Source organism: Columba livia, chromosome 1, assembly GCF_036013475.1.
Source record: "Columba livia isolate bColLiv1 breed racing homer chromosome 1, bColLiv1.pat.W.v2, whole genome shotgun sequence".
Classification (NCBI taxonomy): Eukaryota; Metazoa; Chordata; class Aves; order Columbiformes; family Columbidae; genus Columba; species Columba livia.
The window spans coordinates 19,364,533-19,389,268 of record NC_088602.1 but is presented as its reverse complement, the minus strand read 5'-3'; the positions used below and the strand labels follow the sequence as shown (position 1 = coordinate 19,389,268).

General features: G+C 41.8%; 1 protein-coding gene and 1 long non-coding RNA gene across 6 annotated transcripts in view; one reads left to right on the top strand and one right to left on the bottom strand.

Annotated features, from left to right (window-relative positions):
* The window catches only part of ZC3H12C (zinc finger CCCH-type containing 12C), a 46,765-nt gene extending 30,025 nt beyond the window's left edge, over positions 1-16,740 (bottom strand). The window contains exon 1 of one of the 3 annotated variants that reach the window (XM_065049109.1): positions 16,411-16,740. Coding sequence is in view for 1 of the 3 variants with exons in the window: in XM_021286279.2 (XP_021141954.1) it covers positions 2,092-2,115 (24 nt within the window). In the remaining 2 variants the exon portion in view is untranslated. Of the gene's footprint in view, positions 1-2,091; positions 15,656-15,806; positions 16,167-16,410 lie in introns of those variants that run through there. The other 2 variants (XM_021286280.2, XM_021286279.2) reach the window with 2 other exon arrangements.
* Positions 16,741-16,829: 89 nt separating this feature from the next.
* On the top strand, positions 16,830-23,604 carry LOC110358064 (uncharacterized). Of its 3 annotated transcripts, none has more exons than XR_002412156.2 (3): positions 16,830-19,291; positions 20,991-21,056; positions 21,673-23,604. It is a non-coding gene; the product is annotated as an uncharacterized LOC110358064 (long non-coding RNA). The 3 variants fall into 3 exon arrangements; XR_002412153.2 differs by having other exon boundaries at positions 20,991-21,037; positions 21,673-23,603; XR_002412154.2 differs by having other exon boundaries at positions 20,991-21,010; positions 21,673-23,601.
* The last annotated feature ends 1,132 nt before the right edge of the window (positions 23,605-24,736 follow it).

The window sequence follows — 24,736 nt, the reverse complement described above, 5'->3', positions numbered from 1 at the left end:
TGAAAAACACAAAAGGTCACGTTTATCCAAGGAGTAACGTCAGATAAGAAGAACTCTTTGCGCTTTATTTGCAAAGAACTCTCATTATGCACATATGGCTTTAAAGTATGCTTAATGATGCAACACAATATAGCTATGAAAAATATCTGCTATCAATTCTGACTCAACTGAGAAACAAATGAACAAACAAAAATCAGCCAAAAAATTCTTGTCAAGAAAGTTTTAAACTTTTGGCTACGCTCACCACAGCTGAGTAACAGAACTTCTATTTATAAATAAGTTAATAAAATGAGTAACTCTCAATTTACACACATTTATGATAATGTCAGCTTTAAACTACAACCTTTTTAAAACTACAATATCTACAGAACTTACACTAGGTTCACTGTTAAAGGCTTAAATTACTGTATTACTGAGTCAAAGACATTTATCAAGTGTAACTGTAATACTCCAAATGAGCACTGTGCTACTACACTGTAGAAGTGTAATCTTTTCACATTTCTTAGAAGTCTCCACCATTTTCCACTAACCATTAACAACAATCAGCTCATTAACTGACCTTCACACAAAACACAAATATTTCTGGAAGGGATGCACACAAGTAGATCACCTAATCTTTTAATGTGTATTCAGAATATCTTCCACTTAGACGTGAGCATAAGAAAAGCAGTTTAATGCAAATTTAGTTTACACAGGAAAATAACAAGAGTAAATGGGCATGTCATGTGGCACAGTATAACAGAAATCATGTATTCTCAAAAGACTGTCGAAAGTTTCTGAACATACATTCTACAGTGAAATAGTTCAGCATGTTTTCACACTGGCAGGCTTTTTCTAAGTCTTCTAAACACAAAATGGAAAATATTGAAATCCCAGTTTGTTGAAACACTGTCATTACTTGTCACAAACAGGATAGAGAGCTGATCAGAAAAGAAAAAAAATGCATGTATCAGTTATCCAAATGATAAAGATACTGCAACAATGCAAATAAAATAATGAATATGTAATAAATACCTACTGCTGTAGTTTCTATGTATTTAATTACCATTGTATTTCAGTGTGTGCTGTTGTCTGCATCATTCTATCCAACAAAGGAAGGATGTCCCATTGAACAGATTGGTTAATGCTCTGGGGCAACAGATGTCTACTGGAACTGCAGGAGACCAGCAACTGGTGGCCTGCCCATCTTCTGAAAACTTTCAATAGACTCATGCATATGTTCACACAATAGGGCATGTGGTAGAAATGCAAACCTCTTTTTAACCCTTTTATATGCTCCCTTTCCCTCCCAGCTGATATATGAAAGTCTTTGGGGTTTTTTTGGTGTTTTTTTTTTGTTTGTTTGTTTTTTTCTTTACAGGATCCTTGGAACACAGGCTCATGGAGTATATAGTGCTTGTTCTTCAGCCTCACATCTGAACTCGAAATATAAAACAAAACAGATTAGAAACTTTATAAAAATAGCCAGGCTAGATCTAAGATGCTTACAAATAGCTTTCAAAGCACAAAACCTTCGACTGGAACCTGTTCTCATCTGAGAGCATCCTAATGCTCTATCTCGCACTACAGTATCTTCAGGTAGCCCACAATGAAGCTCCTCCTGTTTTCACAAACACAGGAAATTTCATCCATTGTATGTTATAATAGCAAAGTTGTTTGATTGTTTTTTTCTTACAGGTTTTTTCTACCAGCAAAAAACTAAAGTAAATAACAGCTTATTTGGGGAGGGAAAAGAAAAAAAAAAGGGTAAATACCTATAACTTAAAGTTGAAACCTCCCCTTCCCCCAGGGGGCTAGAGGAGAATTGGTTCCATTCATGGCTACTGCCTACCATTTTCAAATTCTTGGAAACACCATTACTGATGCTTTTGAAAGTTCCTTAATACAAAACGCTGGGTGAGATCATCGGTCTTTAATACACTTGGTCTCCAGACATAACTATTTTTCTTTCCCTCTTTTTCCAAGAGAGACCCAAAGTGTGCCAGTCTCAGCTGACACACACACTAGCTACGTTGTCTGAATGCAAACTGATGCGCTGAAACACCAGAAAGGTGAAACGTCCCGTTTCTGCAGAGAAGCCCCTATACTTACGTTCGCTGGAAAACACACAGACATTGGTTTCCTGTAGCTGTTCCAGAAGCAACTCCTTAACGCGATTTCAGCTGCAGACTTCAGGCAAGCAAGCAGAACAATGACTGGCCGAACAGATGGACCCGCGATGTCTTTGCTTAACCTACTCCTGCGCGGCCGCGGAGCCAATCACGACCCGCAGCGCCCACAATTAGTTGGCCGGGCAGATGCGAGGCAACCTCCCACCCACCCTGCGTCAGGTTCGGAGCTGTCTCAGATAAGCAAGTTGATGTCATTCTCGGGGTCTGCCCCGGGCAGCATGTGTATTAACGAGGGGTGTGCAGCAACAATAGGCCATACAAAAGAGACTAGCAGGCAGCTGCTGTACGAGAGCCAGAGTCATTAGGGAGCAGGCTGCCAACAAGAAACACCTGGCTTGGGCAGACTTCAGCTTCTCCTCATTGTTTCTAATTCATGAAACAAAGAAAGGAATTATTTTATAGTAGTAAAAGTTGCGAGTTCCTCTTAAAATATCTCAGTCGTATGGAATATAATCCCTTCTATTATGGAAACAAAAAGTTCTTTGTAAGGAAAAATATTAAAGAGAAATAAATCTATCAGTAGCTGTTTGTATTTCCCTTTTCCTTTTTGCAAAATTACTCATATTGGTACAAAGTGCAAGGAGGTATGAAACGAGCCCACACTAAACACTGAAATGTATTCAGAAGCTGCTTTCTGAATTTCCTGACACTTTTGTACATCAGTCAATAAATGTAATAAACTTGCATTTGCACACAACTCTAACAGAGATCTTGTGGGTGATTTCAAAGGAAGGTGAAACGGACTAAACTAAAACCATGTGATATTAATATGTGGAATAATGGATATTTTTAAGCAGTGGCATTGAAACACTAGGGCACTTGATAGAGAGGAACTATGAATCACTCTTTTGTTCTGGAGTCACTCATATTTTTTTGCAACAGAACTTCTTTCCCTTTTATTTCACAGACCTGTTCTAGATGCCAAGATCTTCTGTCTCTTTGCAACAATGAAATATTTGAACACAGGTCAGGAGCTAAGCCATTGCCAGCTTTTTATTGGTTTTATTTTTATCGAAGTAAGCCACATGGAAACACAAACTCCAGTCCATCCTTCCTCTCACTGCCCAACATTTCCAATATCACCAAGCCCTGCAACACTCATATTTAGTAATCTAACAATAGAAAGGTTTGATGCTTAATAAAAAAGGTGGAGACATGTGGACTTTCAAACAAAAAGCTGCCATTGCTGCTAACCTCACTGAAGACAGCTCAGCGTAACTAAGGAGGGGATTCTACATTTGCAATTGTTCCTCTGAATGACTACTAGAAAAGTGGATTTACTCAACTTCAGCATCATTACTGAAAGCAATACTAAGAACCACAGAGGCAGCTGTCCTCCTCTGCTTGGGAGGACAGGCTATCTGCTGGGAAACATCCACTGTGATTTAGAAGAAGGAAAGAATTAGAATAGGTTTGTTAGAAAAGTTGTGAGTAATTTCCCAAGCTTTATGTGGATATTATAGTGATTCAATACAGTAAATGAAAGCCCATACCACCATGTTATTACATTGATGTATTTATGATGTGCCCAGACACTAAGCTGCAAAGCAGAAACCCCAACTGCAGTTTGTCTGCACTTTCCCTTGAACACTCCCAAGAACAACTACTAACACTGCTATTTTGGAGCTTTTAAGTTGGAGGCAGGAGGAGGCTCCTCACTAATTTCTGCCACTGTGAACACAAAGAGTGAGAGAAAGCTACCCACGAGCACAGTGGGACGCCTGATCTCCAGCACCGGATTAAGCCTCTTTGCAAACAGCGAATAAAAGTAGTGATCTGAAAAAGCTAATCAGTCCCTGCTGTGGTATTTAGACTACCCCAGTTGCTGGTATTGGATAATGTTAAGCATATTAAAACTTCTGTAGGCAAAATATGAAGCCAGTCCAGCTCAACTATGTCCAAGAATTGCCATGAAACACAAGCAGGGTCACCTGGCTAGTTGTTAGACGAATATCTCCCTGATTAGAGCCAGGCACTGCTCTTGCAATACCAGAAATGCTTCTTTTGGCAGAGGACATGTACGATACCCTTTATGTACATCTGTAACAAACTGAGAACTCCATAGCACAGAACTGGTATACTTACAAGCACAACCAGGGCAAGTGTATTTATCTGGCCTAAAAATCAGCCTTAAAAATGAGGTTGTAAGACGTTTACTTGCAAAGACCTGTCTCCTCAATGTCAATAGGAATACTCCCACCCCCAGCAACTCAGCATGCTCCCAAGTATGTGTCTTGAGGGAACCAGGTCTAAACTTTAGTTGCAGATTATTGTTCATGCTAACCCCATCCTGCAGCCCTGTGACCAAAGTCAGAACACACAGAATCTCAAAATTTACATTATATTGATTAATTTACAGAAAATATTCTAGCAAGCTGTAGATGCATGAATTAAGATGACATTTTCTCAGTCAACTTTGTGTACAATGTCAGTTACTTAAACCAGCTGCCTGTTCTGGAAGCATTTTCTCAGTTCTTCCCTGAAAGAAGCTGGGCTGTCCAAGGTTTACAAGGTGCCAGACTGTCCTATTAAATCATGCTTGTGATGACAGAATAGCATTCATACACAATGCTTCCTAACGGGAATGATGAGGTCAACAAAAAAAAAAAAACCATAGTAAGAAACGCTGTGGCTCTCCTATCTTATCTGTGAGAGGCTGTAACAGCATCACAAGAAGTTGGGCAGCACGAACAGACAAAGCAATTTCTACTTTTTGTGTTAAAACCTCTAAATCCAGTAATCTGACTAATTAAGCAGTCGCCTATTACCGTATCTAAAATACAAGGAGTAAGTTAAATCAAGTCACCAAACTACAGCAAAAGTAATAGCTCTTCAAGTTCTTGGTATTGAAATATCGGTAAGCTATAAACGCCTATTTTTGTGGCTCCTAGAGTTTGGACGTCGTATACATCCTTCGCTCCCTAATACCACTTGATTAAACAGCAGGGCAGCACAAAATCATGAACTGGATGTAGGTGACGGGCTCAGGGACTCCATGGCGGAAGATTTCCAAAGGGCACCCAGCAAAGCGATCGGATGCTGCTGACAGGGACCAGGGTGAACCTCTTGGCTGGGTGAGGGGTGGGAAGGAGAGGGTCCCCTCCCACTCGCTGCCCAGTTTGGTATGAGAAGCACGCATGGGAGGAGCAGAGAGAGGGAAGGAGGGAGAGCTGGAGCAGCTGGGAAATTCAGACAGCATAGGCTGAAGATATTAGGGATGTGCTACTATAAAAAACAACAACAAACCAAAAAACACTTAAAAAGCTGCTAGTTCTTGCCAACTCCTGTTGTTTCAAACACATTGAAAACAAAGCCTTATTTAAAAAGAAATTATTTCATGCAAGCATACAAAGTGGTCATTCTGTAACTAAAGTGGTATTATTGCAGCAATTAGAAAGACAACTTGCCCCATTAATGTATTTCATTATCTTTGATTGCAGAACTTTATGCTAAGCCTCCAGTAATAAATGATACTTTTGCAAGAATACACTGCACAAGTTAATCAATCACATACCATTGCATTTATGAATTAGAAATAAAACTTGTATGTTACAGACAAAACCCATTACTGTGCCATTGAAAAATATCCTACATATACTGTTGGACTTGGGAGCTGCAAGGAAGGTGCTTATCTTTAAAATTATGATGTGGTAATAAAACAAATTCTTCTTTTCCAGTTAGTATGTTAAGAGATGCAAAGTATCTTAAGTATAACACTTTGAAAGAAGTTTACTTAGTTTTGAGGAATGGTAAGTGGTGCTATAGACTGTGTTTACACACAGCCATAAAAACAAAAAAACCACCACAACTCTACAGGCACGCAGAGGAGTGAACTGTATCACCAGTAAAAAGTGCCCCGAGTTCAGAAAAACAACTGAAATTATGATAAAGATGAGTAATGCTCTGCCTAGAGAACACCTAGACTTAAAAAAAAATAATATATATATATATAGGTCAGTTGCATTTTTAAATGCAGTGTAGTTTCTCTGTAGAAAAATATGCACTTTCAAAAACATTAAAACAAAGCAGCAATGAGTTGTTTCACTTTTGGAAAGAAGACTCAGCTGTCTATTGTTATCCTTAAAGTTTAAAAAAGCAGGGATGCATTCTCCAGCAGGCCATCATCTCAAAAGAGAGTTAGAAGGTCTCCAGTTTCTACTATAATCCAGTTAGATCATGAATACTGACTGTATGCAAGCCTTGAGGAAACTGTTTTTACATTGATCATGACGTCCTCTGTTTTGAAGAGGAAAAAACCTAAGTTTTACCATGACATAGCAATTATTTTTTTTGCTGATCAGGAGTATAAACAGCTCTGGCCTTTGCGTGCCTGTGGGTAGACAAAGACCACAGCCACGAGCTGTTTGTCATGAGATGACGTGGTGCTCACCTGAGGAGCCCGACAGGCTCCAGCCAAACCAGCCACCACGCAGGCAGCGCAAAGCAGTGCCTGCGACAGCAAAGACTCCCACATCACCCGCCAGCACCGCAGTGAGGAGTTACTCTTCAAATGAAACCCATTTTCTGAAGCAAAGACTAATTTTGAAAGTAAGTAGTATCAGGGAAATGTCTTCCTTTACTAGCGACATAAATAATTTGATCATTTCCGTGGTTTGGCTGGTTAAGGTTCAATTTTTCCACTATGCCTGTGTCTGTAGGGGTAGATCCTTTCACTCCCTGCTACGATACAGCCACATGGAAGAACTACTCCCATCTTTCTTTAGTACTGTGGCCTCAGGTACCATTTCCTGTCTGTAAAAAAAAAAATTACTTAAAAATGCAAATATAAGGGAAAAATACAACAGCTGCCATTAGCACTGAGAGGTAGGCCTAACAGTCTTTTTAGCTTTCTTTAAAACTGCACTTTAATCAAATATCTTGTATTTGTTTCTGCCCTATCAGGGGATGAGGGAACCTAAAACATCTTAAGGTATTAAGAAAATTTCCTAGATTAAAAATAATAATTAAAAAAAAAAATCTTCTGCCACTGTTTTTCAAATTTCAGTGTACACACAGCAAAGGGTCTATCCTATTTTTACACAGTTTGCCAAAGGAACCCAAGAAAATCCAAGTGGCAGTTCAGCTACTTAGATTCTAGAGCTTCAAACTCTACCAGAAGGTTTTCAGGAGTCTGCAAGCCAGAAAATGCTGAAAACCCCTGCCGTACACTGAGGTGGCTGTCACGCAACTGCTCCCACCAATGCCAGGGCGGCGTGGAACACACTGCCGATTTCTGCAACAAATGGGGAACACTGCTGCTTTAAAGATTATCACTGGAGGGCACTCTGTTGAATTTCTTTCTTGATTTTATTATTTATGAATTAAAGCTGAGACACTGAGATACAAAGCACACGAGAAACAAACAAAAAGCGTTTCCAGTGATACATGTTAGATTTGATCTCTTCCCACTTCCAGAATGAGTCACGCTGTCTGGATGCTTTCTGAGCACGAAAATTTGAACTGTCTAATTAACTTTCCCTGTGACAATATTGGGTGGCCAGACAATGCCTACAACTGTACAAAGCGTAAGCTGTCATGCTTAGCAAAGTACTTTTATTCAAATTTGTTCTGTCAGAAGAAAATCCTCTAACAAAACTAACATGGTTATGTGGAAAAAAAAAAAGTATTCTCTTTATTTAAATACAAATTTAAGAGACTTAGCTAGTCAACCTAACATCTTTCATCTGTGTCACAGACTATTATTAAGAGTCTGAAAGGCTTGTCAGAGGAAAATAGGCCTCTCAAACTGTCTAGTGACATGGCCAGGTTGTGTTTCAGGTCATGCTGCTGGCAACAGAGCTCCATAATCTCCGGGGTTCCTGGACAGACTTCAAGGTGTTGGTTGGACTCTGCGTCGCCCTAAATGGCTTCACAGGGTTATGCTTATTTGAGAGACAATTCCTGTGCCTGTACCACACGACTGCAGTTGTCATTTTGGACTGGAGCCTTCTGCGAGAGAGCTGCCAGCAGCGGATTTTCTGCAAGACTTTCAGCCTTGCCATTTACTCTCTACCAGAATGAAAGAGCCAGAGAATACGTTAAGGTCCAATTTTTGAGCCAGATTGAGTAAGTTAAGAATCAGAGAAGACAGAGACGGTTACACAGTTTGTCAAGACACACTTAGTATATAATTATTTCTCACTTTCTGGGAAAGCTTATAATAGACCTGACAAGTAGCAACAATAGCCAGATCTTACAGAAAGTGGGTTACTGTAGCTGTAAATCCAAGTTCAAAAATAAATAGAAAGAAAATAGCTGCACAGAAGTCTGGCTACCTGTCAATTAGGTATGGCGCTTCTTCAGATTTCCTGGATCCCAGAACTCAGAAGAAACTACCAGGAAGACCCCACACTGAACTACATACACCAGGCTTTGAAATCCTAGTAATTTATACACTAATAAACCAGTTTGCCCACTTCTGTTTAAGAACATAATATATCGAAAGGAGACAAACCATCTGTTAGTGATTTAATGTAATTTTTGTAGGTCTTCAGAGTCTCACAATAATTTCATTCTGAGCTCAGAAGTTTGCAACTTTAAAAGTAGAAATTAATACTGCAGACCAAATTTCCTTATGTTTAGCCTCCACTTTATGAATCTTTTCTCTTACCTTCACCCCCCCTCTTTTTTTTTTTTTTTTAAGTTGGAAAGCCAGGTAGATTTTAGACTTGTGAAGACCTGCACAGATTCCTTCATTAAGTTTAATATTTGAGCCCTTTCTGGCCCCCAGAGCTCACATTTTGTTTTTCGGAGTCCCACCTTGTCCTGAAGTTAGATCTGACAATGACAGATGCAAATGGGAAGACTTCATTCAGAACTGGTGATGCTACTAACGTTTAGAATTAAATAATCTAGTTTGGAAGTGATCTCCAGAGGTCAGCTAGTCCAACAAACTCCCACTCAACTTTAGTAGGATGCTCAGTGCCTTTTCCAGGTCAACTTCTGAGCACTCCAAGGCTGGAAATTCCACAAACTTTCAAGGCACCTGTCCCAGTGTTGAAGTATCCTCATGGTGCCATTTTCATTCATTTCCAGCCAAAATTTCTCCACTGTAACTTGTGACTACTGTCTTTTGTCCTTTTGCTGCAATACTTCTGTCTTCTCTATAGCCTCACATTATGCAGCTGAAGAGAGCAATAAGATCCCCCTTAGTCTTCTCTTAGTAAGGTTGAACCAATTCAGCTCTCCCAGTCTCTCCTTGTATGTGATGTGCTTCAGTCCCCCAATCACCCTGGTAGCTGTCGACTGGACTTGCTCCAGTAAAGTCAGTGCCTTCTGTGCTTGGAAACCAAAACAGGACACAGTGCTCCAAATGCAATCTCATCAGTGCCAAAAGAGAGGCAAATGATCACTCCGCTTGATCTGCTGGCTATGCTCTTGCTAATACAGCCTATTTGGTCTCATTACCTATTTTTGCAACCTCATCTTGCACTTAACAAGGGATGAAGCTTCACTTTCCACAAAATCATTCCATCTCAGTGGATGAAATAAACTCTACTTACAATGCCCGCTGGAGGCATCTGTTTTTAGTCTGCCTGCTCCAAGCGTTTTCTCTCCAGAGCTCCCCCAGGCATACCGACAAATGCATCCACGCTGCAGCTGAACAATTCAAACTGCTCATGGAACTATGTGAAGCACAGCAAGAAAGATCAGTATTAAGGTGATGATGCTTGTTTTCACACTAAATGAGTTTGTTATCTGAGGTCCCTCTTGTGACAACTGTACACATAAAGAGGTAACTGATTTGTAACAACAGCCTGAAATTTAGGAAGATGTCCCACAGGAACTACAGATTGCTACCACAGCCTCACAAAACTTTTGAGCTGCCAGTTCTATAAAACAACTCAGATGAAAGATCATCACCAAATACTGAATAAAACCTTTTGGAGAGACAAGGCATGTAACCAACACAGTTAAACTTAGCAAAGTGAAAGATCAATTATTCTGAGTCTTGAAAAAGACTGGCTGTGTAATTCCACAATGCAAACACATGCTAAATGTCTCTGAAGATCCATAGTTTAATTTCACATAACTCATCAGGCAAGGGTGGTTTACCAAGTTCCATTTATAACACAAGAGATGATCATTCAGAGAATGTAGAGAGCTCACAAGAAACTAAGTCGAAACTTTGGATGAGTCTATGTAATAAGGTCAAACTCCAGCTAGTGAGTACCACCTAAATATATTTATGAGCCACACAGTCTTTTGCTGGAACCAGATGAAAGTCACATCAATGTATGCATGATACCAGATGTTATCTTCTTCCACACAATAGCTAAAATAAAAAGCTATTAACAGACAAGCAAAGAGGTGGCTGAGGAAACAACAGCTGAAGCAGAAAACTCTGATTTTAATCTTTCAGCTGTAAGCACAGGCTGTAGCTCAGCAACAACTTCAAGAAACCCAGACCGTAATCCCAACAGTGACAGTTCCAGAAACACTAATGAGTCAAACTCACAGCTCAGCAAGAGCGGCAAAAGCCCAGTTGGCAGCCCAGCAAGAATAGCAGCAGCAATCCCAGAAGCAGCTGCTATAGAGACTTGTGAACCCAGGTGCACAGCCCTGGGCACTTGTACAACACAGCCCTTCCCCAGCCAGAACAAACCATTTCCAGAGGTGTATCTGGCATTACAAATAGTATGTATTGGAATTACTGCTGAAGGAGAAATCGTCTGAGGTTTTCAAATCAGTTTAATGTTTTAAGGTGGAAAGGCCTTAAGAGATGTTGCTGCAAAATACGAGGCTCTCAGATCTTCCACTTAGGTAACATGGAGATCTCCATGAAAGGGTTGATGGTACTTTTTACAGGAGAAATGTCTCTCAGCAAAGATGAGGCCATGCATTAATGCTGGAAATATCAGATAACTCAGTGATTCAAACATTAGCTTTACAGATGACGAAGGACTGAAAAGATCTGTCAAGAGTCAGGGCACCAACTATAATAGAATGGTGACGCGAAAAAGCATAGAGATGAGGATTTATAGTTACCAGCTACTTATGTTAACAGTTTGCAGAACAAAAGGAGACTAGGAAAGTAACTTCTGTTAAAGGAAATAATACAATCTGTCCCTCTTCCAGCTAATCACTGCCAAACCACCAAGTTTCATTAGTCTTAAGATAAAAGGTTGAAGTCACAGCACAATAGAAATTTTCAGTTCATCGGAAAACTTCAAAGTTTGATGGGACTGATTCACTGATTTCGCAACTTAACACATTACTTTTTACAGCTCATAGGGGAGGATGGTTCACAGAAATGGTCATTCAGGAACTATCATGACAGTTTTTGTAAATTAGTAAAGGACTCACGGATTTAAGACTCTTCCCAGCCTCTGAGCTTTACCTACTTGCAGCAAGCAGACTGCTCTTCAGGTATTTGCAATAACCTTCATCACATTTACTGCTGAACACCTCCAGGTTCACTGACTTCTCCATCTCTGGCACTCCCCTTCAGCTTTCAACCACCTCCCAAGACATTCCTTCCATACCAAAAGAAATTACTGTATTTCTTCCATTGGGAGGACTATTAACCTCCATTAAACTCTCCTTCACTCCCAAATACTGAACGTCTTGGTTAGTCTCTCCCTCCTCTCTCTCTACTCTTTTCTCAAAATGTCAGCTTCCTGTTAAGTAAAATCCCTCATCCTGGACATAGCTTTAGTTTCCTCACTATCCACTCTCAAGAAAGCTATACTTGTAACAAATAATATATTTTAAATACTTCGTATAATCTTGCAAAAGTTTTATGCAAAGGATCTATTTATCCTGAAAGAACTCAGAACCAAAACACTTTGGTCTAAAACAGAGATACTGTGAGCTGTAAATGTGAGCACATAGGTGCTTTCTACATTTAAAGGACAGCAGATCCTAGGGTGGTCTAGCATTCTCTTCTGTATCTATCTACCATACACACGCACACACACATGGACATATACATACATAAACAGACATCTCCCCTCCCAGGGATGAGGATGACACACAACCAATTTTGAAGTGTTATCCTGATATCATAAATCAAGCAAATACAACCTTAAAATGCCCAGGCAGTCAGGATAGTGTGGTGTGTGCTGGGAGGTGAGCCTGGAACAATGACAAATCTTGCAGTTGCAGAGGGTGAGCTTCATTACTCCTCAGGGCAAACTGAAAAGGTCTTGTCTGGACCTTTCCAGTCGGGATAGCATAAGTACAAGTTCGAAAATTAAAGTACTGTTTCAAAACATACTCCCTCTGAAGCTATGATTCAAGAATGAATGGAGCTTTAGTTTACCAAAAAGCTAAAATAACTCCATAACTGGGGAATATAATATCCTTGGAGAATGGGAAAGTCAGTGTCAAGCCCAGCATTTCATACTAAGCAAAATACAATTTGAATTTTTGGGAGTGCAAGCTCAGCCTTTTACCCAAGTAATGTGATCTCCCCTGAAATAATCAACCCTGATGGGTGAAAGAGAAATGCCTAGTTCAACTACGCAGAAAGCCCCAAGGTTATGAAAACCTTCCTCAGTTTCTGCTCATCACGAAACAACACAGTAAGGAACATACTTTTTGACAGAGCCTCAAACTGTCACACAAAAACATTTAAAGATGCAGAGCTTTAAAGTGAAAAATATCCATAGATTGTTTTTCTCCTCTAACTCTGGAAAGCTGCCTATTCCACATGACATGCAGAGGAAAAATATGGTGAAAGAGAGAAAAAGAAACAATTAGAAAAAAAAGAAGAAAGGGGGAGTGGAGAGAGGGACAAGGGGAGAGAAATGCCTCATAACTCTACCAAGAAGGCAATTATAAGCAGATTACAATTGATTTTCTATCTATGTGCTAACTGGAAATGACTACAGCTTGAGATCAGGAGGTAAGAAAAATGACTCTGCTTCTTGTCACACTATCTCACCTCTGTTTTTGTTATATTCTACCTTTAACATACAATTTAGTAACTAAACTGAAGTGTCACTTCTCTCAAGCATAAAAAAACGGGTTTGTTCAATTAATGGGTTTCTTCCTTCAAATATATAGTAGAAGTAGTACATTTATTGTAAATATCTAACAATCTTTAAGACAGGAGGCATTTTAAACACAACTATACATAATAACAGATATAAAGCATCACTGTACAATAACTGTGTGAGGACAAAAGCATTTCAGTCTCTTCACAGAAACAACTTACTGCAGTCTTTGTACAACAGCTGTTTCTTATGATACCTCAGATATAGTTTCCAGTACCACAAGACACAAAAACGAAGTGTAACCATCTTAATCACTAATCAGGCCGCTGGCTAGCTGCCATGGCAACAAACACTGCAGAAACCACCGAACAACCAAATCTCTCTTGAGTAACTTTAAAAAGCCCCTCATCCATGTTAGTTACATGTTACATGTGGGAGACAGAAAAAGAAGTGGAATAATATTTATAGAACAGGAAAAAGAGGAGTTAACACGTCACACATTTTCTAACCTTCCTCTTAGTTACTATAACCCCCCAGCCCCTTTCTTACTACTGTCACTTTCTTTCAAGTACTTCAGTTTTTAAGAATTTAAAATACAGACTACAAAGAGATCCCTGACTGGAAGCTTAGGCTAGCAAAATTCAGAGTAGGATCTTACTTAAAAAATAAAAGCGCAACTAGTGAAAACCTACACAGACTTTAAGTGTTCAACAGCAGATTTCTTTTTAAGTACTGGTTCAAGCCCGATGTTACAGATCTGATGCAGAAAATACCAAACAAGATTTAATGACTTCTGTAATGAAAGAAGTCAAACTAAACCACACACCTCCTTCCTACTGAACATGGAGTTGCATAGCCACAGTCATTTCTGAGTACAACAAACACTGACCTGAGCCAAGCAAGTTCCTCTTTTCACTTCACACTGACTTTAAATTGTCTGTTTCCAGCTCACTTAAAGAGTATTTTCAACTGCATGTAGGATGTATAAGACCTCACAGAAGAAAACCTCATACAGTTTTTGACTTACCTACGTAAAATCGAACAGTAAATAGTTTCATCAACTATCAAAATGAATCCCCAATCTTTTCAAGTTTCATTGACTCCAAGCCTAGCTTTTCTTCAAAAGAATAAAACAGCTCTGGAATACCAATAACGTTTGTAAAGGCTGGCACAACCCAGAGAAGCAGCAGTGAAATCACTCCAGTGGACTGTTGCTCAGCTCAGCAGTCAGCCTGAACTGCACAGTCTACACAGATGAGTCAAGCCTGGATAATCCCTTCATGCTCTGTCAGGTTGAGTGTATGGGGTTTGTTTTTAAATTGCATACCTTCAATAAACTCGACTTCTCTTTGCATTTATATTGTGAGATGACATTTTTTAAAGAATGTTTTATCTGCAGATGCCTAAAAACATTACCACTGGAGTTCTATCAGGACCTTATAAATAATAACTGCCTTTTTAAAAGGATCACAAATAGTAATGGTAATTATAAGACCACTGACTGCTGCCCTATGGAAGTTTAGCGTAGTAGTAAAGGTGTAACAACCTTGTTGGACTAAAAGAATAAATATGGCAAGGTTTGTGGAGAGATTAAATATTTTGAATTGGTTCAACTACCTTCTTTAGGGGAAAAAAAAGTTTTTGAATTCTGAAGACTAATTGGTCCAATTCATAAAAAAGAAGGTAGGAAGAATATACAAAGCCCTTTCCCTATTTCTCTAAAATTGTTGTTTTGTGTTTTATACTAACATAACAAATTCTCTTTAAAACTATATGCTCAGATTTTGATTCATTCACTACAGTACACTTTGTTGAGGTGTAACCTAAGCCTGGAGCATCACCGGATAGAAAATTTAGCTAATTAAGATTTATCTAATACAGTACTGGCAGAAGTGTTATTGTGAACTCAGTCGTTTGCTATGTGGGCACAGGCTAAGTGGTCAGGAGATGTGGAAGACAAATTACCCCACCACTTTGAAAACCCAGACATACTTGAATGGTTTATTTTCTTTTCAGATCAAAAGACTGTACTACTGCTATCTTAAGTATGCTGTTAATTCCGTAATCCTAAGAGCCACAATTATGAATGATGTCTCTGCTCTGCAAACACAGACGGAGAGGACAAGACACAGTAAACAAGACATTTCAATACATCTGCTGTTAAAGAAGTGTGGTCTGCTGTTCAGTGGGACGAGTTTACTTAAGCCAACTTTCAGCAACACCATCGCATGAGGGCTATTTGGCCCTGACAAAGTTGGCAAAGCAGGGTCAGGCACAGGAGAGCCAGACACAACCAGGATGGGCTGCAGAAGGTGCTGTACAAACACAGCACAGCGGTTTCCTCCCCCGGGGGCATCATAAAATAACGTCACCGCTCCACAAATACAACCGTACATGCCCGGCATTACTCAGACATGCCTGCAGAATTAGGTCCAAAACACACAGGTGAATGAAAATTATTTTTTAAGAGAAATTGCAACTTAAAAGCCACCGCTGGATCTGAGAATGGTTCCACCAAAGCTTTTAGAGGTTTTTGCCTGTTACGGTTTGGTTAAATAGAGCAAGACAATTTATACAGCCGGTTCTCTCACCCAAAGTGCAGAGAATAAATCTCCACTGTTCTCACCGAATTATTAAAAACTCCCTCCAAAACCCAAAAGTTAGAAACAGGGGAAGGGCAGGGTAGGCAGAGTACCTGAAATAACTTTTAAATTCCTTCTCAGACTCCCGGTACCGGTGGGTATGCGTGTCCCCCGGGACCGCCGTCGCTCCCAAAGCCGCGGCGGGACCAGCACCGGGGGCAGCGCAGCGGGGTCGGCCCGGCGCTGCGGTGACACACGGCCGCTCCCGCCGGGGTCGGCAGCGACGAGGTCGAGGAAAACTTTCCGCAAGGACGGGGCCCACCGAGGGGCCGGCCGCGGGGCCTGCCGGGGCACGGGGCGGCCGGCGCCGGCCTGCCGGCCCCCCGGGGTGGCGGGACGGAGGGGCCGGGCTGTCGCCTACCTCCCCGGGAAGCACCGAGCGGCGGCGGCTCCTCCGCGCCGCGGCCTCCGCCGCCCGAGCGACCTCCGCCGGGCGACCTCGGGGAGGCGCCGGGGGCAGGGCCGGCGCCGCGGCCCCGTGTTGACAAACGCGCCGGCTCAGCCCCGGCAATGGGCGGCGCCGGGGCGGGAGCGCGGAGCGGGGCAGCCGCCGCTGGCCACCGTACGGCCCCCGCCGCCATCGCCGCGGGCCGCCGCGCACCCCGCCTCGCCCCGCCCGGAGCCCCCGGAACCCCCGCGCCGCCCCCAGCCACCCACCTGCAGCCTGCCGGCAGCCGCATGCCGTGAAGAGGGCGGCCCGCCCCACCGCTGCGGGCGGGAGGAGCGGCGGCAAGGTCGCCCTCCCTTCGCCCGCCGCCGCGCCGCCTCCTGCCGCCCGCCTCATGCCCGCGGCGCTGCGCGGCGCTCCGCGGGGCCCTGCAGCCAGCCCGCCGGGCTCCCGTCGCCGCCCGCCCCTCCGCCTCCCGTCGCGCCGCTGTGAGGCCGGGCCGGGGCGGGCAGAGCCGGGGCGGGCGGGCGGCACCTGCTGCCGGGGCGCGACGAAAGCTGACAGGGGACCAGCACCGGGGGCAGCGCAGCAGGGTCGGTTCGGCGCGCCCCGGAGCGCGGCCCCGCCCCGTGAGGGCCCGGTCCGGCCCGGCCCTCGCAGCGGCCTGCGGTGATGGGCGGCCGAGGGACACGGGCCACCCGCCGGGTAGTGGATTCCCGCCCGGGAGTGAAGGCCGCCGTAGTGCCACCCTCCCGAAACACCGAGACCTTACCGGCTGGGCTAGAGGGCGGGCACCGCGCTGGAGCGGCCCGGCCTGGGCGAAGGGTCCTCCCTGCCTGGCACGGGTCCTGCTGCCATCTGAGAGAATCTCCTGTGCCTATGGACAGTCACTGTTCAAGTCTCCCCAAGCCTCGATGTCCCTGTAGATGGAGAAAGGGAGGTCGTCGGAAAGCATTTTGCCGAGGATCACAAACTCAGTCTGTGGCGGAGTTGGTAGAAACCTTAATTTCTGTCCCATGTTCTAATTATGAGACGATTCCTCCCACCCCGCAGTTACTTCTGTGCAGATGAAGTAATGGAGCTCTTCACCATCCCACCCTGCCTTCTGTGCTGCTGCCGGGGCGGCACAGCGCCAGGCGGCTGGTTGGAAGAGATGAATGAAACTCTGGTGTTGTGATTACGGCTCGTGAGCTGAGTGAGCGTATCGTATACAAGATATGACATACAGCTATTGCTACTCACAGACTGGAAGATTGTATATATAATTGTTATTCACCCCTGTTCTACTACTGAAGTTTATAAAAGACTCTTCCAGTACCCAGCAGAAAATGAGCTAAATTTCTTAAGTTTTGCGTCTAATCTACAAAATCCAACACAGAAATACAAGACTGAAGGCCTACTCTGTAGGGTTTACTTTTCCAATAAGAAGTGATAGATTTTCTTGGGCAGAAGATTGTAGAGGAACAGGGCTATGCTGTTTTCCTGTATATGTTTCAATAAACCTTCCCTCTTAGAGCTGACATAGTCTGTAAGTGCAACAGCATGATTTTGTTTGTTCAACTCATCCAGTATGAGGTCTGTTGAATTCCCCGGTGTATCTCACCCACATCTTAGACATGAGTTTGGAGGGCTCAGCTCATCGTGCAAGAGGCTGGCTCTCTCCTCTGGTTAGTTACCTAGATGTGCAAAAGGAGTTTGAGACTAGTTTCCTCAGTCCCAGACGTGGTGATGCTGTTTCAGAAATGTTAAAGTGGTGTCCAAATGTGACTATGAATATTAATTCAATAGAGAAACTCGGTGAAAACAAGACTAAAGAATTAGACACTTGAACTGCTACTTTGCTGCTTATTATAGAAGCCTTTGCCAGTGACTGAGGAGTGTATGAGTCAGTTAAAAGCACTGCAGTGCTGGAGAAAATGATTCTCAATTATCAGAATAAGAGGGAACAGAATAATGTGGAGTGGAATTGGTTTTGAAACTGCTTAAAGTCACAAGGGAGTTTCACATTAACTTTTTTTCTTTAGTATACAAGAGTTCATGGTGGGATTGTCTGAAGGATCTTTTTGACCTCATCTCCTGTTTAGAAGAGATTGTGTTTCTGTAAACCTACAGTACCTGTGTAATTGGTTAAAATGTGCTAGTCATAAGCACAAGTTAAGTCTGCTTAAATGTGAGATTTACTCAAAGTGAAGTGAGCTGCTTGATGTCACTGCATTGCTCATTGGCAAAACCTCATTTCCTCTCTATTACCTTAGGAAGCAAGTTACTTCCCTTTTAAAACAGAGATAGGGGAGTCAGAATCCGGGATTTTTCTGTCCCGTGACCATAAACCTCAAATACAACAGTAGTACCTTGGAAGGGAGGGCCGTAAGTGTTAAAAAACTTTCTCTGAGTAGGACGGTCAGGGCTGGGGATTCATTCAGCTCCAGCACTTCCCACATCTCCTCCTGGGTTTTGTTTCCCGTTCTACGTCCACAGTCTTGCCCACACCACTGTTCTTCAGGTTTTGCCGAAACTCAGGATATCCGTAGCTTCTTTGGGACTTTCACACATTGCAAAACACTTTCCTGGTCAGCAAATGGAGGAAAAAGTTGTTAATGAATGCAAATTCACTCATGGGATTAATCAGTACTTAAAAGCAAGAAAAGGGAAAAGAGGACCAGCTGCCTCATCCTGAAACCAAAACCTCTTTTGTTTCTAGAACCTGTATTTGAATAACTACAATGTAACAATACAGAATAACAGAAGTTTATAAAGAATACTTTTTTCTATAGAACTGGCCTCCTCTATGTGTTCTGATTTTCTTCCTCTCATCTTTATGAATCACTGTCAAGTCAGAATTGCTGTAGCAGCTTTGCATGTTACCTCTTTTTTTTTTTTTTTAATTAAAGAACTGCACCTTCATATTTTCAAAATTTCTTTACTGTCTCAATTATGCTGTGCATTTAACCTGCCATTTTTGCTCTCCCCATAGAAGCTACAGCTGTTTACCATGACTTGGATATTTTCTGCCTGTGACACAGAGAATGCCTCTTCTGTTTCCACAGTTGTCCAGCGAGCTGGCCAGTGTGTGTAGCTGAGCCTGCTCCTCGCTCTCTTGGCTGGGAAACCTGCGTTTTGTGCCTCCATTCACAGCAGCCCACTTCTCAGGTAACCCCTGCCCCAAACTCTCTAGATCAGGGTTGTTCTTGAGATTATCAGATGTGCCAGAGTAGATAACTGATTCTGGCAGGATGTCATCACTGTTAATGTCTGTTGTGTTTGTCTACTTAAATAACTGCTGCTTTACTTGAGGATCCTAAACAGTAAGTTTACTTCTTGCTGGCTTTCTGCTTCAGCCTTGAGTACCTTCTGAAGGTAGACCTTTCCCTTCTTCACTTAACCACAGTTATAATCTTATCCCAAACTGGCATCCTTGAAATGTCCAGGTGATTTGACAGCTCTTTCTTTAGCCTCTGCCTGGCATTACTTTCCCTTTTCAGGTCACCACATTTTGTCCAGTAACTTTTTAATCTCAGAATCTCGTGGTGCTTCTGCCGTTATTTACGTAGAAAAGCCTACATACTTTATATGACAAATCTGCTATGACAATGTACATTTTGTTAATATAATGTTACCACAGCAACTGAGTCATGCAAAAATGTACTGTTACATTGTTTGGTACTGTACCTTGATATTCTGATAAAAAGCTGGGGCAACATCATCTGAATAGAGCTGCTATGGATCTGGGGCTTAGCTAGGTGCCTACAGAGTAGGCATCAACAGCTGTTGTCAAAATGGGTCTGCCAGGTAGGATCCTCTAGGACACTAGCTACTCCTACATTTATACAGTCCTAAAATTATATTCAGCCCTTTGAAGGCATCTGCAAGGCTGATGTGGTCCCCGGTGAAAATGAGTTTGACACCCCTACTCTAGAACCTAAATACAGCTCTGTTCAGTTCTGGGAAGAATTGCAGGCACGTTGAAGGAGGGGATTAGGATGTTGACAAATACAAAACTGATCTAGAACACATAAGGCACAGCTTGGTGGGGACAACAGCAAGCTGCTAAGTCTAGGCAGGTAGAAAAAATTGCACAAATTCAGGAAAATGAACAACTGGTGGAAAAGAAATCTTCCAGAAAGGAACCTGGAGTCTACTGTAAGTCACAAGCTGAATATGAATCAGCAAAGTGTTTTCATGGCAAAAACAGTAAATATCCCGGGAAGATGTATGTGTGGGAAGCAGTCTGTAGGCTCTGTGCAGTGTTGGTAGGACACCAGCGAATGGGCTAATTTTGTGCACGATAGCTCAAGAAGTATGTGAACCAACAGGAGACAGGGCAGGTGGCTACAAGAATGAGCAGAAGACAGGAAGATTAAAGGAGCTGGATTTGTTCAGGCTAAAGAAGGCAAAAGAAAGACCTGCTAAGAGTCTTCATATACTTAAAGGCAGTTGCAAAGAAACAGGGAATAATCTGTTCTTTGTAGGTAGGGTAGGATGTAATGGACTTAAATTGCATCAAGGAGAAAAAGCTTTTTTAATGGTAACATTAGTGAGGCACAGCTTTATATTACAGAGGGTGTAATAGTGTCTCCATTACTGGATGTCTTTAAGTATGTACTGGACAAATAGTGCTATTGATCTGTCATTGGAATTGGAGGATGGACTCGGTGACTAATCAAGGTCCATTCCAGACCTATTTTTCTGTGATTAGATACAATCTGAGGCTTCACATTAATCATCGTTCCTTTATCTAGTCCCGTTGTACGTTCTGTTTTCAAGTAGGATCTCCTGTCATTCTTGTGTTCTTTGGAGGACAAAAACATTTCTCTGAGTGTGACCAAAGCCTTTCTCATTTTCTTGGCAGCCCACAGTGGACACAGACTGGTGAGTTGTACTACAATGAGCTCTGAGGTATCTATGATAATTTCATGTGAGTCAAACATGAAATAAGAATTACTTCAATAACTGTTGTCTGCCTCTTCAAACACATTGCACATAAACCCTACATAATGTTAGCATAAATCTGAGATTATTTAGACACATACTAGATAAAATTAATTCATGAAATGTTTTTTTATTCCAGACCTATCTCATGCATACAATCCTAGATTCTCCAGTCTTCACTGCTAGGGGCCCATAGAAATGTTTAGTGTGAACTGTACTATGTTACTTGTTTTCTAGGCATGATTTGCTTTTGCAAAGTCTTGTATATTTTAAAAAAAGTAGTTTAACATTCATTTATACATAAATAGGTTATACCAAGAATAGCTGTTTACTTAGCAGATCTAATCAACAGACAGCATGTCTGATACGTTTACTATTTTTCTGACCATGTTATCTAGTCTAATTAGATAGTACGTCTTTCTATGAACTTTTATTGTTATAAGCTTTTATCATCATGCCTATGAGAGCAGACTTATGCACATTATAGGAACCCTAGAATAAAAAAGCTATTGCAATAATTGCCAATGCTGAATATATTACCTGCAGGGCTTTTAAAGACAATGTCCATCAGGAGTTTAAACCTACCTTTTTTTCCTTTTCAGGACAACTTTGGTAAATTGTATAGTCATCCTTGCAGAGAATGAGGACTTTCTTCTACTGATTTCTTGTTAAAGATTAATAGTGTGTTTTTCTATAAAAAAACATGTATTGCCCATGCACCTGTGCTGATCAACATATTCATAGGTGATGTGGAAGAAGAGATGGGGAGTAAAGTGGCAAAATTTTGTGATAATACTGGGTTTCTCAGGGTCATAGAAATGAAAATCCAACCATGAAGAACTATTGACCTCATGTGAGGCAAAGGATGTTGGAATTGTAATAAAAATTCTGTGTTCTGTATAAAATGTCAGTAAAATATATGTGTGTATATATATATATATATATAAAGGAAAGAATAGAAAACAGAAAGCATCATTGTGTCTCTGTACAGGTTTATGGTCCTCTAGTTTTTGAATGCTGCAAGCAGCTCTTGCCTTCATATCTGAAAAGAGATGCAGCAGAACTAGAAAAGAGTGATGTGGATGACCAGGGATATGGGACAGCTTCTCCATGAGCTGTAGCTGATAGACAGACTCTTCAGCCTGAAAAGAAACCAGCCAAGAGAGGGTATGAGAGGGATCTGTAAACCACGGATGACACAAAAGCCATGAACAGATGAACTGTCTCTCTTAATATAGGAGTTAGGGAGCATCAGATAAAATTGTCAGCTGTCACATTTCAGAGAGACAAAAGGAGAAATTCCCCGAAACTCTCAATGTTTTCAGAAAGCAAGTGGATGTGTTTGTGGAATAAAAACCCACCTAGAGCTGTTAAACACCAAGGTGCAGAGTTCTCTTTTTCAGCAAGTCCCTAAGACAGCCACAAGCTCCAGGTTCCAGCCCTACTGGAGCCTTTATACATATGTTTATTATAGTTCCTGTGTTTGGCAGAGGACGTGTTCAGCTGGCCGCTGTTGCAGAGCGGTGCTGGGCTGGACTGAGATGCATGTCCCAGTGTGAGCATTCTGACTTTTTTGTTTATGAGCCTGCTCACTGAGGAAGCTCTGAAACCCTTTGAGTTGGCTGGGGCTGTGCTTCTGCAACCTTGCAGCACTGCAGGAGACACTTACCCTGGGAAGTGATCAAAAGAATAAGCAGGAGGCAGAAATCTGCCTTTGATAAGTCAGAGCTTTTTTTTTGAGTAAAAAAAAAAAAACCAACAAAAACCCAATTGCCTCCTTCATCCATGGAAACAGACAAGTGTGGACAGATGCCTGACTCCATTATCACCTTCTCCTTCACCATGAAAATGCCAAGCAAAGTCCTAAAGGCACTCTGAGGCCACAAAATGGGTCAATAATGCTGGGGGTGGGGGGAGCAGTGAAGAAATTCCCTTGCTGTGCTTGCTGGAGAGTGAATCAAGCAGATGCAAACATACTTTCTGCAGCTGGGAGACGTCACTTGGGGGATCCCTGAAGTGGGTCAGGGCAGAGGTCGTGCTCGCTGTTTTCAAAATTTCCAGAGCATCAGCAAGAAGGAGAGTTATCCACTGTCAGCACATCCAGAGGTATGATTGAGAACTACCAGGGGAATCTTCTTCCCAGCAGCACACAGGAAAGCAAGAGTTTGATGTTTGAAAAAGTCTGACTGACAGAAATATTGAACAGGCTTTCACTCAGCAGGATGCGCACGTGTTGGCTTCTGGAGACCAGGGGGGACAGAAATCACCTCGAGCAGCAGCTTCTTGGAGAACTGGGTGATACTGTTTAGCCAGCAAGTGAAGATTAGTGCTGAAGGATTCATCATACCTACAGTCCCCTTTAGGCTGGCGAGAGCACTGTGAGAAGGTGGTGGAGAAATAAATGGTAGCATAAGAAAAAGAATTTTTAGAAGGGTCTTTGTTACCCCATATATTCATCTGTTGCTACTGTCATGTTGCTTTTTAATGAATAAGGAAGGGAAGGATATGGGAGTGTAAAATGCCTTCATCCCATTTATTTACTATGGAGTGTTTGTATTTTGAAGCAACGAGAATTCAAACAAGTAGTTGCTACAACATTTCAAATTTTCAGTCAAAAACCTTGAAACATTGAACATTTTTAGATTCATAAATATTACAGAATTTTCACTAAGTAAAATAATTTGTGTTTACATCCTTAGTTGGGTTTTTTGATTCCTTGCTGAGGAAGAGTTTTTCACTCTGAAATTTCCTTTAGTTTATCTTTAAATATTTTAAATGCCAAAAATTAAATTGAAAGAGCACTTGTGTGATAATTTTCAGATACTCAAATGTTGAGTCTAGACAACTTATTTTCTTCACAGCTGGCAAAAATTGGCAGAGCAGTACAGAGGAACAAGCTCTTTTCTGTCCTTCTGCAGCCAGTGTGGCTCTTGGTTGTCATCTGCTGTTTCACATGACAGTATTTTTTATTATAAGTTTTATAGCTCAGTGCTGTGGGTAGCTGGTGCTTTTGTAAGGTGAAGTGATACCATTTTGTTTCCTTCATTTTAGTAGAGTCTGATCTTACTGACGCAATAAAAGAATCAATGCTTGTGCTTTCTTTCCTGGAGGGGAGACGTATTTAGTATATAGTTCTGCTTCATAATGGCTCAGAAGTCAACGTAACAGTTACCAGAAATGAACAGAATGGCTTTTGATTGCAGTGAGAATTCGTTTTTTTCAGGAACTGTGCAATTTGGCCAAAAGCTGCTAACTACATGCTACCATTTTCTTAGTGGTTTTGCATATCATTAATGAGAAAGCAGTAATATCTTCTCTCCTACTGGTTCCTGTTCTTTATACTTCATCTCCTGGGAGAAGACAATCTCTACTTTATTCCTTCTATTTGTATAATTTTTCTGCCACCTTTTTTTGAACAAAGCCCTGAGAGCAAACAAGCATTAAATTGTCTCAGCTAAATGCCTAATTGTATTTGAGATAGCAATAACATGATAGCTGGGACTGAACATTCATGTTCTCAGATTTTGGTTCACTTTGATTTCCTTTCCAATTTTTGAACCAACAGAGCAGTTTGCAGTGGATATACTTTAGTAATGAGGCAAAAGTGACTTTTTACAATCACTTTTTAATCTGCTCCAGTCTTGAAGCCTCTTGGGGCCTATAGAA